General features: G+C 37.3%; 3 protein-coding genes across 4 annotated transcripts in view; 1 reads left to right on the top strand and 2 right to left on the bottom strand.

The window, feature by feature from the left end:
• Positions 1 to 12,285, top strand: part of LOC114525137 (WD repeat and FYVE domain-containing protein 3-like) — a 73,478-nt gene extending 61,193 nt beyond the window's left edge. For both annotated transcript variants that reach the window (XM_028546352.1, XM_028546351.1), the window contains 7 exons: positions 8,203 to 8,259; positions 8,895 to 8,952; positions 9,685 to 9,873; positions 10,151 to 10,259; positions 10,696 to 10,766; positions 11,065 to 11,188; positions 11,440 to 12,285. In XM_028546352.1, the coding sequence (XP_028402153.1) occupies positions 8,203 to 8,259; positions 8,895 to 8,952; positions 9,685 to 9,873; positions 10,151 to 10,259; positions 10,696 to 10,766; positions 11,065 to 11,188; positions 11,440 to 11,548 (717 nt within the window). In that variant the 3' untranslated portion in view covers positions 11,549 to 12,285. The remainder of the gene's footprint in view (positions 1 to 8,202; positions 8,260 to 8,894; positions 8,953 to 9,684; positions 9,874 to 10,150; positions 10,260 to 10,695; positions 10,767 to 11,064; positions 11,189 to 11,439) is intronic.
• Positions 2,146 to 3,136, bottom strand: LOC114525143. Its single transcript, XM_028546360.1, has 2 exons — positions 3,017 to 3,136; positions 2,146 to 2,633 (listed from the first exon to the last, which is right to left on the bottom strand). Exon 2 carries the CDS (start codon positions 2,626 to 2,628, stop codon positions 2,146 to 2,148), a length of 483 nt encoding a protein of 160 aa, XP_028402161.1. The 5' UTR covers positions 2,629 to 2,633; positions 3,017 to 3,136.
• Positions 12,286 to 15,680: 3,395 nt separating the features above from the next.
• Positions 15,681 to 17,229, bottom strand: LOC114525080 (short-chain collagen C4-like). Its single transcript, XM_028546289.1, has 5 exons — positions 17,135 to 17,229; positions 16,912 to 16,982; positions 16,451 to 16,507; positions 16,244 to 16,375; positions 15,681 to 16,168 (listed from the first exon to the last, which is right to left on the bottom strand). Exons 1-5 carry the CDS (start codon positions 17,227 to 17,229, stop codon positions 15,681 to 15,683), a joined length of 843 nt encoding a protein of 280 aa, XP_028402090.1.
• Between the last annotated feature and the right edge of the window lie 396 nt (positions 17,230 to 17,625).

Raw genomic sequence — 17,625 nt, 5'->3', positions numbered from 1 at the left:
TAACTCAACGGTGGACAAATGTAATTTTAATCAATAAGATTATTGCCAAACGGTCTTGCATTTCAAGATCATATAACGAAAGAGTCCCTTTATGTAGGGAAATCTATACGTATACAATATATATTCTGGCTGAGTGAAATATGAAATAGCTTCTCACCAGAGTATATCTCGATGCTTTTCGAAGGGCAATGTTTTCGTCCATATCTGGTGTAAACCACACCTCCCGAGGCGTTTCCTGGTGGCCCCGGGTGGCCTTGTGGTCCAGGAGCGCCTTTTCTTCCGCGTTCACCTGAAAAACAAAATCAATTATAAATCATCTTTGTACAAATGTCTGTCATTCTAAAACATTGTTGTTGCAATTACAACAATCATCTTTCAAAAAGGATCATTTACATATCAATACTCGAATATATTTTCCAAACCAATTGGTAGATTATGTGACGTGTCGTTTGTGGCGAAACTCTTCAATTTTGACTTAAAGTAAAAAACTTACCGCGTAGCGAGGCATCTCTGCCATCTCTGCCATCTTTACCATCCTTTCCTGAAAACGGAATTTTAGACAATATCAACTTCTGGTATCTTGGAGCCTATTTGGAGCCTGTAGCCTAAATTGAGCTGATTCTTTGTTGCAGAGTGATTTAAAAATTTGTAAAAACCGAGAGGATTATTAAGCTCACATAATGAGATATTTCAAAACAAGGCTACATACCATCACGACCTGGCAATCCTTGAGGTCCTGTACAAGAGGATCGATTTGTCGTTCGCTTTACGAGGGCGCTGCTGGAAGAAAAGAACATGACAGCGTCTGTTATCATCTGGAATAATCACTTGCTCTTACCAAGCGATCTTTCTATCACTCCAAGCTAGGCACAATCGAACAACTTTCAAGAGAACTGACAAAACCGCCAATCTGAATATTGTTCGCTAAAATCAAACGTAATAAACTTGTGGATTACCTTCGTTGTGTTAATTCACGTTCATCTTCCTTGGCGGAAACCAGCGATAAACATAGCAGAGCGAAGTAAAAACTCGAAATATTCTTCATGGTTTACACTTTTTTCTTAACAAAATCTAATATAACGTTTGATATCTCTCAGCTCAAATCGTCATAATGATTGCGTTTTGAAATAAACAATTCTTTTGTAATGAATCAAGGAAGAGAACAGTATCGTGGTTCTTAGCCAATCACATCGTTTTCTGTGAACCTCATCCAATCAGAATCTTCTTTGCAACCACGGGAACATTTGATTTACGAACTATTTTGCTGAAGGAAGAACAGTTTTCACATTTTTGGAGAATTTTTTACATATATTTGTGAAGTCAAGCTTAATAATTACTGTGTCCACTTGATGTTTAACCTCGAACAGGATTGATTGGAAACGGTAATTATCCGATATTTCGCTGAAATTTTGAGGTTGCCTGGACATTGAAAGATTAAAAGTAAACTTTGGCGCGTTTTTTCGGTATTTATTTCTCGTATTGAAGTGTTTAGTGAAAGTAATTGGTGACGCTCTAATGGTTGCACAGGATAAAACACGCTACAAGTATTTTAAATAGGACATCGTATTCAAACCTGATGCAAATTAGGATGAAGTATTAGTAGCTACATAAATATAATAATAAACATTTTGTCACCAATAGCACGATTGCATGTTATAGATTATCGTTTGAAATAGTTTAGTTGGAATGCTCGTGAATTAGTGAGTGTTTGAAATATTTCATCAATTTATTTTTAACGACAATCCTCTAGTGTGAGTTTATTTATCAGACAGCAAAGCTCTAATGAATTAACTATGATTTCGAAACATTAGTTTTGCAATATATTCGTATTCCTGTGGCATTACGTCATCATCCGCTTCCGACCTTTCTTTTTTTAACATCCACCAAGAGCCTTCACCATTCTGAACAGCACGTCTATAAACAATTATTGGTTCAACCAATTTTATTGCGACAAAAACTATTACAGTGATTGTGAAAATATGCTATTAAATGCGATATATTTTTGTAGTAAAGTAAGGTGCTTTTCTTGCTAATATTGTCTCGTTGTTTCAAATGGTTATTATGAGGTTAACTGTGCAGCTTTGATGATACTAAATTAGTGTTGTTAAATGTTAATCAAGTGTTGAAAAATCCTTGTGGGTTTAGTTACTGTGTACAGACGACACAGGTCAGCTCTCTGCCTTGAACGTAGGGTGGACATGGTAGTTCATGATTGCAATAACCTTCAACGAAATAAAGCAATGCTCCATTCGTACTTTTGTGTGATCCATGCGTAGCCTCGGGATCACCATCAACACAAATGAACTGAGTGCGTCCTTTGTGACCATAATGTGCGGTCATGAGGTAACCTTTGTACTCCATTGTCCAACCAGAAGGACACACATTACGAGCCGGGATCATCATGTGACTAACACGTGATTTAGCTTGACACACTGCGCATGGTGCGTTGTCATCTTCAATATTGGTGTTTGGAAATATTTTGTTTTGTTCACCAACTGCTTCGTACTCTGTCCCGTGAATATTTGCCGATCCTTGAAATCCATTGACGTATTTCTCGAAAATCGGATTCAAAGGTAGACAGAGGTAGTTTGCTGCTCCACCATGATGGTTGAAATATGATCCTCCCATCACACCTGTAATTGTAATGAAAGAGTTTACTGTGTGCTTGCTGTTGCCTAGATTATTTATTTTCATTCTGAAATACCAAGAAAGTCTAGCTTATAATGTCTTGTGTTATATATCGTGACAACAAAACAATTCTCTTCAAATAAGAATCCAGGAATATACAAACTCTTTAAAAGGCAAATTCAAACGTGTCATTTCGCAGGTTCGAGTAAACTTAACTCAACGGTGGACAAATGTAATTTTAATCAATAATCAGAGATCATTGCCAACCGGTCTTGCTTTTCAACATCATATAACGAAAGAGTCCCTTTAACATACGTAGGAAGGATGTAGGGAAATCTACGTATACAATATATATTCTGGCTGAGTGAAATATGAAATAGCTTCTCACCAGACTACATCTCGATGCTTTTCGAAGGGCAATGTTTTCGTCCCCATCTGGTGTAAACCACACCTCCCGAGGCTTTTCCTGGTGGCCCCGGGGGGCCTTGTGGTCCTGGAGCACCTATTCTTCCGCGTTCAGACAAAACAAAAATCAAAATTAATTATTTTGTACAAATGTCTGTCATTCTAAAACATTGTTGTTGCAATTACAACAATCATCTTTCAAAAAGGATCATTTGCATATGAATACTCGAATATATTTTCCAAACCAATTGATAGATTATGTGACGTGTCGTTTGTGGCGAAACTCTTCAATTTTAACTTCAATTTAAAAATTTACCGCGTAGCGAGGCATCTCTACCATCTCTGCCATCTTTACCATCCTTTCCTGAAAACGTAATTTAAAACAATATCAAGTTCTGGTATCTTGGAGCCTATTTGAAGCCTCTAGCCTAAATTGAGCTGATTACTTGACAGCGTGATTTAAGAATTTGTAAAAACCGAGAAGAATATTGAGGTAACATGATGAGATATTTCAAAACAAGGCCTCATACCATCACGACCTGGCAATCCTTGAGGTCCTGTACAAGGGGATGAATTTGTCGTTCGCTTTACGAGGCCGCTGCTGGAAGAAAAGAACATGACAGCGTCTGTTATCATCTGGAATAATCACTTGCTCTTACCAAGCGATCTTTCTATCACTCCAAGCTAGACACAGTCTGCCTACACTGACAAACAATTTTCAAGAGAACTGACAAAGCCACCAATCTGAATATCGTTCGCTAAAATCAAACGTAATAAACTTGTGGATTACCTTCGTTGTGTTAATTCACGTTCATCTTCCTTCGCGAAAACCAGCGTTAACGTCAACAGAAAGAAGCAAAAACTCGAAATATTCTTCATTGTTTACACTTTTTTCTTACCAAAATTTAATATAACGTGTGATATCTCTCGGCTCAAATCGTCAGAATGATTGTGTTTTGAAATAAACAATTCTTTTGTAATGAATCAAGGAAGAGAACAGTATCGTGGTTCTTAGCCAATCACATCCTTTTCTGTCAACCTCATCCAATCAGAAACCTCTTTAAAACCACGTGAACATTTCATTTACGAACCTTTTTGCTGAAGGAAGAACAGGTTTCACATTCTTGGAGAATTTTTACACATATTTGTTAAGTCAAGCTTAATAATTATTGTGTCAACTTGTGTTTCATTCCGAACAGGATTGATTAAATAAGTAATTATATCCGAAATTTCGCTGAGATTTTGAGGTTGCCTGGAAATTTAAAGATTAAAAGTAAACTTTGGCGCGTTTTTTCGGTATTTATTGAAGTGTTTACTGAAAGTGATTTGTGACGCTCTGATGGTTGCACAGGATAAAACACGCTACAAGTATTTTAAATAGGAAGTCGTATTCAAACTTGATGCAAATTAGGATGAAGCTACATAAAATTAATATAATAATAAACATTTTGTCATGTATAGCACGATTGCATGTTATAGATTATCTTTTGAAACAGTTTAGCTGAAATGCTCGTGAATTAAAGAGATTAATGAGCGCTTGAAATATTTCATCAAGTTATGTTATTTAACAGACAGCAAAGCTCTAATGTAATAAATAGTTAAATTTTTTAATTGTGATTTCGAAACATCAGTTGACAATATATTCATATACGTGTGGCATACGTCAGCATTACGTCATCTTCGGCTTCCGACTAATTTTATTGCAACAAAAGCCTTTACAGTGGTTGTGAAAACGTGCTATTAAATGCGATATATTTTGTAGAAAAAAAGGTGCTTTTCGTGCTAATATTGTCTCATTGTTGCAAATGGTTATTATGAGGTTAACTGTGCGGCTTTGATGATACTAAATTAGTGTCGTTAAATGTTAGTGAAGTGATGAAAAATCATTGCAGGTTAAATATAGTTACTGTGTACAGACGACACAGGTCAGCTCTCTGCCATGAACGTAGGGTGGACATGGTAGTTCACGACTGCAATAACCTTCAACAAAATAAAGCAATGCTCCATCCGTATTTCTGTGTGATCCATGTATAGCCTCGGGATCACCATCAACACAAATGAACTGAGTGCGTCCTTTGTGACCATAATGTGCGGTCATGAGGTAACCTTTGTACTCCATTGTCCAACCAGAAGGACACACATTACGAGCCGGGATCATCATGTGACTAACACGTGATTTAGCTTGACACACTGCGCATGGTGCGTTGTCATCTTCAATATTGGTGTTTGGAAATATTTTGTTTTGTTTACCAACTGCTTCGTACTCTGTCCCGTGAATATTTGCCGATCCTTGAAATCCATCGACGTATTTCTCGAAAATCGGATTAAATGGTAGACAGAGATAGTTCGCTGCTCCACCATGATGGTTGTAATATGATCCTCCCATCACACCTGTAATTGTAATGAAAAAGTTCACTGTGCGCTTGCTGTTCCCTAAATTATTTGTTTTCATTCTTAAATATCAAGAAAGTCTAGCTCATAACGTCTTGTGTTATATATCGTACCAGCAAAACAGTTCTCTTCAAATAAGAATTCCAGGAATATACAAACTCTTTAAAAGGCAAATTGAAAGGTTTGATTTCGCAGGTGCGAGTAAACTTAACTCAACGGTGCACAAATGTAATTTTAATCAATAATTAGAGATAATTGCCAAGCGGTCTTGCTTTCAAAATCATATAACGAAAGAGTCCCTTTGACATACGTAGGAAGGATGTAGGGAAATCTACGTATACAATATATATTGTGGCTGAGTGAAATATGAAATAGTTTCTTACCAGAATACATCTCGATGCTTTTCGAAGGGCAATGTTTTCGTCCCCATCTGGTGTAAACCACACCTCGCGAGGCGTTTCCTGGTGGCCCCGGGGGGCCTTGTGGTCCTGGAGCACCTTTTCTTCCGCGTTCACCTGAAAAACAAAATCAATTATAAATCATCTTTGTACAAATGTCTGTCATTCTAAAACATTGTTGTTTCAATTCCAACAATCATCTTTCAAAAAAGGATTCATTTGCATATGAATACTCGAATATATTTTCTAAACCAATTGGTAGATTATTGACGTGTCGTTTGTGGCGAAACTCTTCAATTTGACTCAAGGTAATTAACTTACCGCGTAGCGAGGCATCTCTGCCATCTTTGCCATCTTTACCATCTTTTCCTGAAAACGGAATTTAAAACAATATCAAGTTCTGGTATCTTGGAGCCTATTTGGAGCCTCTAGCCTAAATTGAGCTAATTATTTGACAGCGTGATATAAGAATTTCTCAAAATCGTGGAGAATATTGAGGTAAAATAATGGAATATTTCAAAACAAGGCCACATACCATCACGACCTGGCAATCCTTGAGGTCCTGTACAAGGGGATGGATTTGTCGTTCGCTTTACGAGGCCGCTGCTGGAAGAAAAGAACATGACAGCGTCTGTTATCATCTGGAATAATCACTTGCTCTTACCAAGAGATCTTTCTATCACTCCAAGCTAGGCACAGTCTGCCTACACTAGCAAACAGCTTTGAAGAGAACTGACAAAGCCGCCAATCTGAACATCGTTCGCTAAAATCAAACGTAATAAACTTTTGGATTACCTTCGTTGTATTAATTCACGTTGATCTTCCTTGGCGAAAACCAGCGATAAACACAGCAGAACGAAGCAAGAAATCAAAATATTCTTCATGGTTTAGATCTTTTTAAACAAAATCTAATATAACGTGTGATATCTCTCAACTTAAACCCTCAGAATGATTGTGTTTCGAAATAAACGATTATTTTGTAATGAATCAAGGAAGATAACAGTATCGTGGTTCTTAGCCAATCACATCGTTTTCTCTCAACCTCATCCAATCAGAATCTTCTTTGGAACCACGTGAACATTTTATTTACGAATTACTTTGCTGAAGGAAGAAAATGTTTCACATTTTTGGAAGAATGATATTTACATTTCTTTTAATTAAACCTTTGTTAAAACCTTTCCTGTTGTGTCAAATTGTGGATTCGATTCTGAGCAGGATTGATTGAACAAGATAATAATTTCCAAAATTTCGGTAGATTTTAAAGTTGCCTAGAAATTTAATGATCAATGTAAAACAGTCAGGCGATTGTGCAGTATTTTTACTACCTGTTGGAGTATTTCTCGTGTCGCATGTAATGCATGGGTGATGCTCTGCTGAGCGGATTGTACAGGATAAAACACGCTACAAGTACTTTGCATAGAAAATCTTATTTACCCTTGATGCAAATTAGGATTGAATGTTGTATGAACATGATAATTAAGGTGTACTTTTAATATGAAATATTGTCCGTATACAAATCGATTTGATGTCGTTTAACGCTGGTTAACCCATGATCATAGAGGTTTTAGTGATTTATTCAATGATAACATATGGGATGCGATAAAGTGGTTGTAAAAATGTGCTATTAAATGCGATATATTCGGTAGGAGAGAAGGTGCTTTTTGTGTTAATATTGTCTCATTGTTTCAAATGGTTATTATGAGGTTAACTGTGCAGCTTTGATGATACTAAATTAGTGTTGTTAAATGTTAGTGAAGTGACGAAAAATCCTCCTGGGTTTAGTTACTGTGTACAGACGACACAGGTCAGCTCTCTGTCATGAACGTAGGGTGGACATGGTAGTTCATGACTGCAATAACCTTCAACAAAATAAAGCAATGCTCCATTCGTATCAGCGTGTGATCCATGTATAGCCTCGGGATCACCATCAACACAAATTAACTTGGATTCGTCCATATACGTCGACCCTTGAATCCGATCGACGTATTTCTCAAAAATCGGATTCAAAGGTAGACAGAGCCCAGAGGTAGTTTGAAGCTCCACCAGGATCATTAAAATATGATCCTCCCATCACACCTGTGATGAAAATTGAAAACTTAACTGTAGGGTTGCCATTCTAGCGAGAATCTCCATCCGGGTTATCTTTTCCTCCCCGTACGCGTTGTTGAAATATCAGAAAAAACGTTTGAATAATTCACTGCATGGAATATATTTATAAACTTTCAAAGATGTCAAATTAAGTTATATGCCGAGTTTGATCTCTACTTATTCTTCAATCGTCTGTTATCAAACCGAGAATAAATAATTACGGCATGTAGGTTGCATGGTGCGTCCGCCTTTGCCAGAGATAGTTTCTCAAGATTCGATTATTTTCTTTCAGTTGTCTGAATGGGATGAAGACGTGATACTCACTGGGGATCAAGACGGAGTGGTTAAGGTTAGTCTCGTAAAAAAGGGTCGTTACTTATACCCGATTTATGGGTCGTTACTTATGCACGATTACGGCACGGCTAAAATGCCGTTGCCTTTGTTTTGGCAGCCTGAACACTAATAAAATTGGGTTCGGGACCACCGATACGAATATTTTTAGCCGTGCCGTGCCGATTGAGTGTAGTGTAAAGTGGGCTTTAGTCTATATTTTAGAATTTACAAGATGGTGAACTTCGAAAGGCTCGTTTAAGGTTCGGCCAATGAAAAATTTGACGTCTGAGACAGGCCTAATAGTCAAGGGGCCAGTTGTATTAAAGCTGGGCAGCGCTATCCATTGGATAGTGTTTTTTTTTCAATCGCTTTAAAATCACCCGTTGTTGAGTATAAATTTGATTAAATCTTAGTATTTCTTAATCGAGGATCCCCTTTAATAATTGTTGGTTCCAAAGCTGAAGAACGAGAAAACATTTTCTTATTTATTGCTTTTCAAGCAATTTTAGCGCTTTCCGGCTTTCATACAACCGTCCCAGATATACTGTATGTCGCATAGAAATAAGGATATCGTAAATAGTTCCTCGTTCACATCGATCAAAGGTAGACAATCGCATCTACTTTTCTCTTATTCTTATCTTTTCTTTCAAGATGTGGAGTGTGGAGTTCTCTGAAGAAAGTGCCAAATTATCCAGGACGAGCGACCAAGGTATGTTGATGTTATAGTTAATTGACGGGTTGGCTTTGCCTGTTCGTAACCCCCATTGTCAAACGAAAACTTTCAAGTGCAATAATTGTTCTTACACTAGCAACATAATTTGTTTCCCTATTTCTAAACTTCATTACGACACCATATGCACCTTCCGTCCTTCTCCAACCACACCAGAACGTCGTATTTATTCATAGCAATAAATTATTTTTTAACATTTCGCTCTAGTAGTTAAAATATGTGACTTTGTAGCATATTTTGTAACATATTGCATATAAATGTAACATATTACTTTGTAACATATTTTGTAACATATTTTGTAACTTTATATTTTACTGTAACAAATATTTGACTTTGTTATAGTAAAATACATATATTTCATTTTACATTTTAATCTTAGACTGATCTATACTATAAAAAACTCGCAACCTCGTACCCATGGTCTTCATATGATGACTTTGATCTCAAATCTATCAAATCAGTTTCAGAGGAGACCCTGGGTACGAGATTGCCATTATTGCTGTATACAACCTTATATTAGGCCTATTTAGGTAGACTGGTAGTCATTTTCTAATCTTATTTAAATAATTCAGTATTTGTATGATATTCAATACTATTATCATAATGATATGTAATTCAATTTTTACTACCATACGAATTTAATGAACTAATATTATTAATAACGTAATAATTCCCGTCACGCTGAAATCAACCGTGGTGTTTCCATTTAAGGATCAAGAAGCACAATTTCCTCTTCAGAAGAAGCGGCAGAAGAGGCGGAGGAAGAGACCGAATTACAGCAAAACGAATTAACTGTTCCTGGGCAGGACATTGCTAAGAGCCTCAGTCCTTCAGAAGACTACGTAATCATCGACGATTCCGAAACTCCAACAGTAAAACAGGAAAAACCTGTTGAACCAGGTAGATCCTTTCCGGTTTCCCGAGCTTATCCTTCCACATTTAGGCCTTTCCAAAACAAAATGCCTGCATCACAAGTTTGCAATCCAAAATTAGGATCATCTTAGTCGAATCTATCCAATCAAATTGGGATATGTGATCAATAGTCTTTTCACAGAAATGCTGAAAGGATTTTTAAATTTATTTTTACCATTGCAAATTATTGTTGGACAACTTCTTTCCGGCCTGGACTATTCTGCGCTAAGGAACAACGCACTAACTATCGTATTCTTTGTTTTAGCCGTATGGAAAAGAAGACTGGTAAAGAGATCACAGCTGACCATGCATACCGCATGCACTCGTGAGGATAACCGCATGCCAGCAGCCGTGACCGCAATGCTTATATCCAAGTAAGATCGGCAGAGCATTTGACCACCGGGCATCACTGAACAACTTATGATTTAGGCGACAAAAAGGAATTTCCGCAAAGGCCATACTAAACTTAGTAAAATTGCCAAGTTTGGCTGTGAAAGTACCGAAGACATAGCAAAGCGTAGCTAGCAAATTTTGTGTACTCTTGTATTATGGAAAAAAAGTCTTAATAAAATAGTCACACACTTCTGCCCATAATACAAAAGTATACAAAAATTGACTACTTTGCATGGCTATATTTTCCGTACTACATAATATTTTGCAGCCAAACTTGGCAATTATACTAATCTCAGTACGCTGATCTACTTCCTCGTTGTGACCCAGATCATAAGATGGTCTATTTTGTAAGTGGTCTATTGGCTTGATACGAAGTGCACATTTTTTATATTTTTGCTGTTTCTTGTTTTCGCGTAGAGATCATAAGAAATTGTTCGTCGGAGACGCCCGAGGCCGCGTCTATAGTTGGTCCGTAAGCGATACCGCAGGTTGGTGGTATATTCCATAAAACTTCTTAGACGACTACTTCAGTAAATAATTAAGCTTGTAGGCAAGCTACAAGTCTAATTAAGCCAATTAGCCTAATTATCAATAGTATTAGCAATTAGCTTAATTAAGCCTAATTAAGCATAATTAGCCTAATTAGCTATTAAGCCTACAAGCTTAATTACTTATCGATTGTCACCATGCAAACGTACAAGAATATTAAGACTAGTTCAGTTTATGTTTCCCGCCAGTGTGTTTTATTACGAACACAATATAAACTAGAGTTGGTCTGTAACGCAGGTCGGATTGCCGATCATTGGGTGAAAGACGAGAGCAGTTTCAACTGTACCGGGTGTCATGTGAAGTTTTCAATGCGAGAAAGGAAGCACCATTGCCGCGACTGTGGAAATGTCTTCTGCTCAAAGTGAGTTTAACATTTATAGTACGCGCCGGCCGATTGGTGGAGAAGCGTGTCTATAACTGTATAGAAACACGTGACTTTTCCCGCCAAAATTCACAAGCGGGATAATGTAATGAGAATTTGTAATTGAAACTCCCACGCGTGTTTTTAAACTGCATAGAAACACGGAAAATGTTTTCTATTTCTTAAATATTTTATTGTTTCTTCCTCGATTCGTTTGGCTGGGCCAATAGTTTTCCCTTTCTTTTTCTCAGATGCAGTGGCTTTCAATCCAAGATCCCTTCGTTAAATATTTTAACTCCGGTGAAGGTCTGCGTCTCATGTTTCACAAAACTAAATGCGCAATCCAGATCGAAAAGGTGACGTGACGTTAACATGTTACTCGAAATCCATCCAATCAAATTGGGAAATATGATCACGTGAATCAATAACGATCCAATAAAATCGTCGCGGGCATTTAAATTGGGGCTTTACCAGGAGTAGCTACGGTCAGATTATGTTGGTCATAACGATATTAGTTGGAAATTAGCCTCTTTTTATGCAATATTGGCAGCTAACAATTATGATTTTTCAAGCGATAAAGTTAGATAGCAAATAATTGAAAAATATCAAGGATTCTTCGATTCTTCGTCCCGAAGCCACAAGGCTAATCAAATATTCTTATGCTGAAAGACTCCTCGGTCGTGAAATAGCGGGCTAAATCACTCATTTCTTTAAATAGACGAAAGAATTAGAATTTTCAGTTCAGTTACGTGTTGAAATGTTTAAAATAGATCCAATGGAACTATAGATTTACGAAACTTATGTCCACAATGCAACTTCGCGGTAAAGATACAAATTTACCTGTAAAATACTCGTCCTACTACGTTATGAAATGACATATGATGCGGCATGTTCTGGCAAACTATCACCGGAGATTATGAACTAACTGTTGTAAACGGAATATAGGTGATTGATATTGTATTATTTAATATATTTATCGAATTTGAAGTTAATTTGGATTCCAAACTATCTCCGAAATTTATAGAAAGATTTTAAGTTTATGCCATTTTGATGTAACTTTCTACTTTCGGTAAGATGTTAGTAAGCAACTTCTTAAGATTTTAAGAGCAAAGTCCAGCCATGTCTAACCTCATCTGCGGCACAAAGAAGATATCTGTGGTAGCATTTTCGTTAACTGCGGGTGCATGCATGAAAACTACTAACCAGTTTCCGTACCTTTCACGTACCTATCCTTATCCGAAAATTTACTTTTTTTTCGCGACAAAGTTCGTCACTTCGAACTTTCTCCTTTAACAGCGTTGCCAAGTTCGGGATTCGTACCGAGATCTCGGGATTTTGTGGAGCAGTTGGGAATCTTTTGGGATTTCTTTTTTTAGATCGTGTGTGGATACCAACTTATATTATTATACAAAAACCCGCAGCGTCCCGTTTAAGAATGCAAGAAGTACGGGTATCTAGCAGAGACCAAAAAACGCAGTGGGTCATAGGCGGCCCAAAATTGCGTTTGTCAATGTAATATAATGATATGAGTGGGTATGGTCGAAGGCTCAGTAGCTAAATATGACATTGCTCAATGTGCTGATTTTAGGACCGCATACATAATGCCTAGTTTCCATTCAGTCGTTAGCTGTCGTTACATGCATGTCTTTCCGTGTCTTTGGAATAATCGTGAAAGACCGATAACGACTGAGAGAAACAGAAAACGACAGTGTCGCTCGGATAGAACAAATCCTATCTCAACGACATAAAAAGACAGGAAACGACATGATTCTTCCCATTATTCGTTATCGGTCTTTCACGATTATTCCAAAGAGACGGAAAGACATGTAACGACAGCTAACGACTGAATGGAAGGAAACTAGGCATAACTTTCAAGCAGTCTCAGATCCAATTGTTTGCCACCTGCTTAAACCCGAGCTTATGCAAATTGAAAATTTAATCCAAAGAAGGTGAATAACGACATCTCAAAAGGCCGTCCATATCAAAATATTTGACATCATAACCAAAGCATGCATGTTATATTGTTTAATGTTTGTATATGAGCACGAAACATGCTTGAAACTTTACATAAGGCAAGCATTTGACCATTAAAACAGCGTGGTTATCCATATCAAAATATTTGACATCATAACCAAGGCATTGTTATATTGTTTAATGTTTGTATATGAGCGCCAAACATGCTTGCAACTTTACATACGACAAGCATTTGACCATTAAAACAGCGTGGTTATCCATATCAAAATATTTGACATCATAACCAAGGCATTGTTATATTGTTTAATGTTTGTATATGAGCACGAAACATGCTTGAAACTTTACATAGGACAAGCATTTGACCATAAAACAGCGTGGTTATCCATATCAAAATATTTGACATCATAACCAAAGCATGCTTAATATATTGTTTAATGTTTGTATATGAGCACGAAACATGCTTGAAACTTTACATAGGGCAAGCATTTGACCATTAAAATAGCGTGGTTATCCATATCAAAATATTTGACATCATAACCAAAGCATGGTTATATTGTTTAATGTTTGTATATGAGCACGAAACATGCTTGAAACTTTACATAAAACAAGCATTTGACCATTAAAACAGCGTGGTTATCCATATCAAAATATTTGACATCATAACCAAAGCATGGTTATATTGTTTAATGTTTGTATATGAGCACGAAACATGCTTGAAACTTTACATAAAACAAGCATTTGACCATTAAAACAGCGTGGTTATCAATATCAAAATATTTGACATCATAACCAAAGCATGGTTATATTGTTTAATGTTTGTTATGAGCACGAAACATGCTTGAAACTTTACATAGGGCAAGCATTTGACCATAAAAACAGCGTGGTTATCCATATCAAAATATTTGACAATTGACATCATAACCAAAGCATGGTTATATTGTTTAATGTTTGTATATGAGCGCCAAACATGCTGGAAATGTTACATAGGACAAGCATTTGACCCATTAAAACAGCGTGGGGCACGTGGTCCTGGAACTCCAGCCTTTCCGCGTTCACCTAACAACGAAAGCAATTATTCGCGTATAATGATATAAATATCCCTCCGTATATATTACTTACCGCGCAACGTGGCATCTCTACCATCTTTCGCTGAAAATAGAACCTTCAGTCAACATTGAAGATTTCTGATATTGAGGGACATTGTTATGAAATATTTACTTCGTCAACCTCAAACTCCAGTTCACTGGGCCCCAGTGGTCTTGTCTTCTGTCTTTTCCAGGAACAGCAGCGCATGGGGCATTTGTGAAATGGGCAACCAGAACTTCATCGGCGATAGCTCCTGCAGATCGAAAGAAGTCTTCCATGGCTTTGGCTTTCACCTCACTGATTATCTATACCAAGCAGAGATGATCAAGAAGACAAATATTATGACACGTAGATACAAGGTGTTGACTTTTGCCATGTGGAACCGTTTGCACATTTCAAGTATTTTTACCCTTGTTTCCTTATTATTAGTTGGTCACTATTCTTGTATCAACTGAGACTTGCGGAAGTCATTAACTGAATTTGCGTGGAAAAACAGAGATGGATACAGAGGTGAGTTACCTTGTGTGTAATTAAATCCAGTATTGTACGCAACATTTGTCAAAACGCCTCCGGCCGCTTGCAATTTCGAGGCAATGGGTGAAAATATATACGTGAAATATAACTAGCTTTCTGGGGCTGGTTGTATATATGAAAGCCGGATAGCACTATCCACTGGATAGAAATTTTTTCAATCGTTTTAAACTCACCTGTTGTTTGCCATAATTATAACTTTGATTAAATCTTAGTATTCGTAAATCGAGGAGTCTCTTTAACAATTGTCTGTTCCAAAGATGAACTTTTATCGCTTTTCGAGCATTTTTCGAACGATTAATGCCTGTTTTCCACTAGCGATATTTTTCGCGCGAAGCGAATTTATTCCTTTGTATTTGAGCAATTTGTCCCAGATGGTTGCAGTTGAGAGCTCTGAAACAAAAGTAAAATGTCACTTCGCGCGAAAATTATCGCTAGTGGAAAACCGGCTTAAAAAAATCACTGTCCGGTGGATAGCGCTATCCAGCTTTCGTACAACCGGCCCCTGGACTAGACAGAAAAACTCCAAGGGTTGTAACCAGTCATAATTTTTTAACCATGTATCAGTGACATAGAGGCTATCAACTTAGATTACTCCGTAAACACAGCTTTCATAGGGTTGTACCCCCGAAACGTTGTCCAGGCTTAAACCATCCCCCCAAACATTAACTACCCATATAAAAGCAAAATTTCATCGAAATATTAAATCAACGAAAAAGGGTTTTTTTGTTTGAGAGCTGGAGTATAGAAAGTGATAGGAAAGGTTCTATTTAATTAGGTAAAAATATATTTTCTTACTGCTAACTTCTACTTTGTGCTTATGTGTATAGCTAAGTTTTTGTGAATATGTTGAATTACGATCCTTAAATGTTAGATAAATGAAAAATCCTTGTGGGTTTAGTTACTGTGTACAGACGACACAGGTCAGCTCTCTGCCATGAACGTAGGGTGGACATGGTAGAGAATGACCACAATGACCTTCGACAAAATAAAGCAATGCTCCATCCGTATTAGCGTGTGATCCATGTGTTGCCTCGGGATCACCATCAACACAAATGAACTGGGTTCGTCCTTTATGACCATAATGTGCTGCCATAAGGTAACCTTTGTACTCCATTGTCCAATCAGAAGGACACACATTACGGGCCGGGATCATCATGTGACTAACACGTGATTTAGCTTGACACACTGCGCATGGTGCGTTGTCATTCACAATATTGGTGTTTGGAAATATTTTATTTTGTCCACCATTAATTTGATACTCGACACCGTGTATAAGCGTTGACGCTTGAGTCCCATCGACGTATTTGTCAAAAATCGGATTCAATGGTAGGCAGACATAGTTTGAAGCTCCACCAGGATTATCGTAATATGATCCTCCCATCACACCTGTGATGATAATTCAATTAAATAGGGTGATTTGATTTGAAAAGATCCATGACGGAAAATTAGCGGATTTCTTACCAGAATACATCTCGATTGTTTTCGAAGGGCAATGTTTCCGTCCCCATCTGGTGTACACCACACCCCCTGGTGGTTTTCCTGGCGGCCCCGGGGGGCCTCGTGGTCCGGGAACACCAGCTTCTCCGCGTTCACCTAACAACGAAAGTAATTATTCGTATATAAATACAATATGTCGTAAACTAATTGTGAGATTCAGTGATTACTTACCGCGTAACGTGGCATCTCTACCATCCCTACCATCTCTACCATTCTTGCCATTTTTACCTGAAAATGAAATCTTTAGTCAATAATGAAGTTTCCTGATAAATTTTCCGAAATATTTTATATTGTTCTGGTCAATGTCTCGTGTAACTCAAATTCTTCAGTGTCAAAAACTAAGTGCCACTGCAGTACTTGTTTGTTTAGCTCTTGGAACACAATAGGGCAAATTTGGGTTTATTTCATATTACAACAATGGTTTTTATCATCTAAACTATATGACTGTGGTCAGCAGCAAGATTATTGTGGTATTGTGTTTTGGTCAATCTTGGTGAGATCGAGTGGTTTCACTTCCTCTCCTCAAACTGCCAAATTTTTGTAATCATTCAAATACTGAGAGACATCAAATACATGTTCTGCGTACAAAAATATTGAGGTAGCATGAGATATTTCAAAGCAAGGCCACTTACCATCACGACCTGGCAATCCTCGAAGCCCCGTACAAGAGGTTGGTTTTGTCGTTCGTTTTACGAGGTCGTTGCTGGAAGAAAAAAAAACACCGTCTGTTATTATCTGGGATAATCGTTTCCTCTTACCAAGCGTTCTTTCTCAATGCAAGGAGGTCGTCGTTTATCGAGAGAACTGATCTAATTGAAGAATATAGCCTAAAAACGTAATGTGCCTTCAGATTACCTTTGCTGTGATTCAAGCTCATCTTCCTTGGCGAAAACCAACAATAAACTGAACAGAACGAACGCAAAGATCAAAATTATTCTCATCGGTTTCATCTTTTTTGAAAGGGAATTCAATGTAACGTCTGACACTTTTCATGTGTTTCTCCAAAATGATTGTGTTTTAAAGTGAATTGTTCTTTTGCCATGAAACAAGGAGAACAGCATCGTTGGTTCTTAGCCAATCACATCGCTTTCTCTCATCCTCATCCAATTAGAATCAATTTTAAAAACACGTTAACATCCAACTATCTTGCTGAAGGAAGAGAATACTTGGCATTGCTAAATTATTAATTATCTCTGTCAAAAGAATTGATTGCCGATTTCCAGCAAGTTATTTCCGTTCAAAAGGTTGATCCGATTTCCAGCAGGATTATTTCAATCTGCTATTTATATCGAAGTTTAAGAAATCTTTGAAAAATCTTCATCGCTAATGCGACCCATTTGTTTCTA

Source organism: Dendronephthya gigantea, unplaced genomic scaffold (assembly GCF_004324835.1).
Source record: "Dendronephthya gigantea isolate DGI-Jeju-01 unplaced genomic scaffold, DenGig_1.0 000033F, whole genome shotgun sequence".
Classification (NCBI taxonomy): domain Eukaryota; kingdom Metazoa; phylum Cnidaria; class Anthozoa; order Malacalcyonacea; family Nephtheidae; genus Dendronephthya; species Dendronephthya gigantea.
Note: the sequence above shows the minus strand (reverse complement) of the source record. Positions and strands in the feature narration are given on the sequence as shown.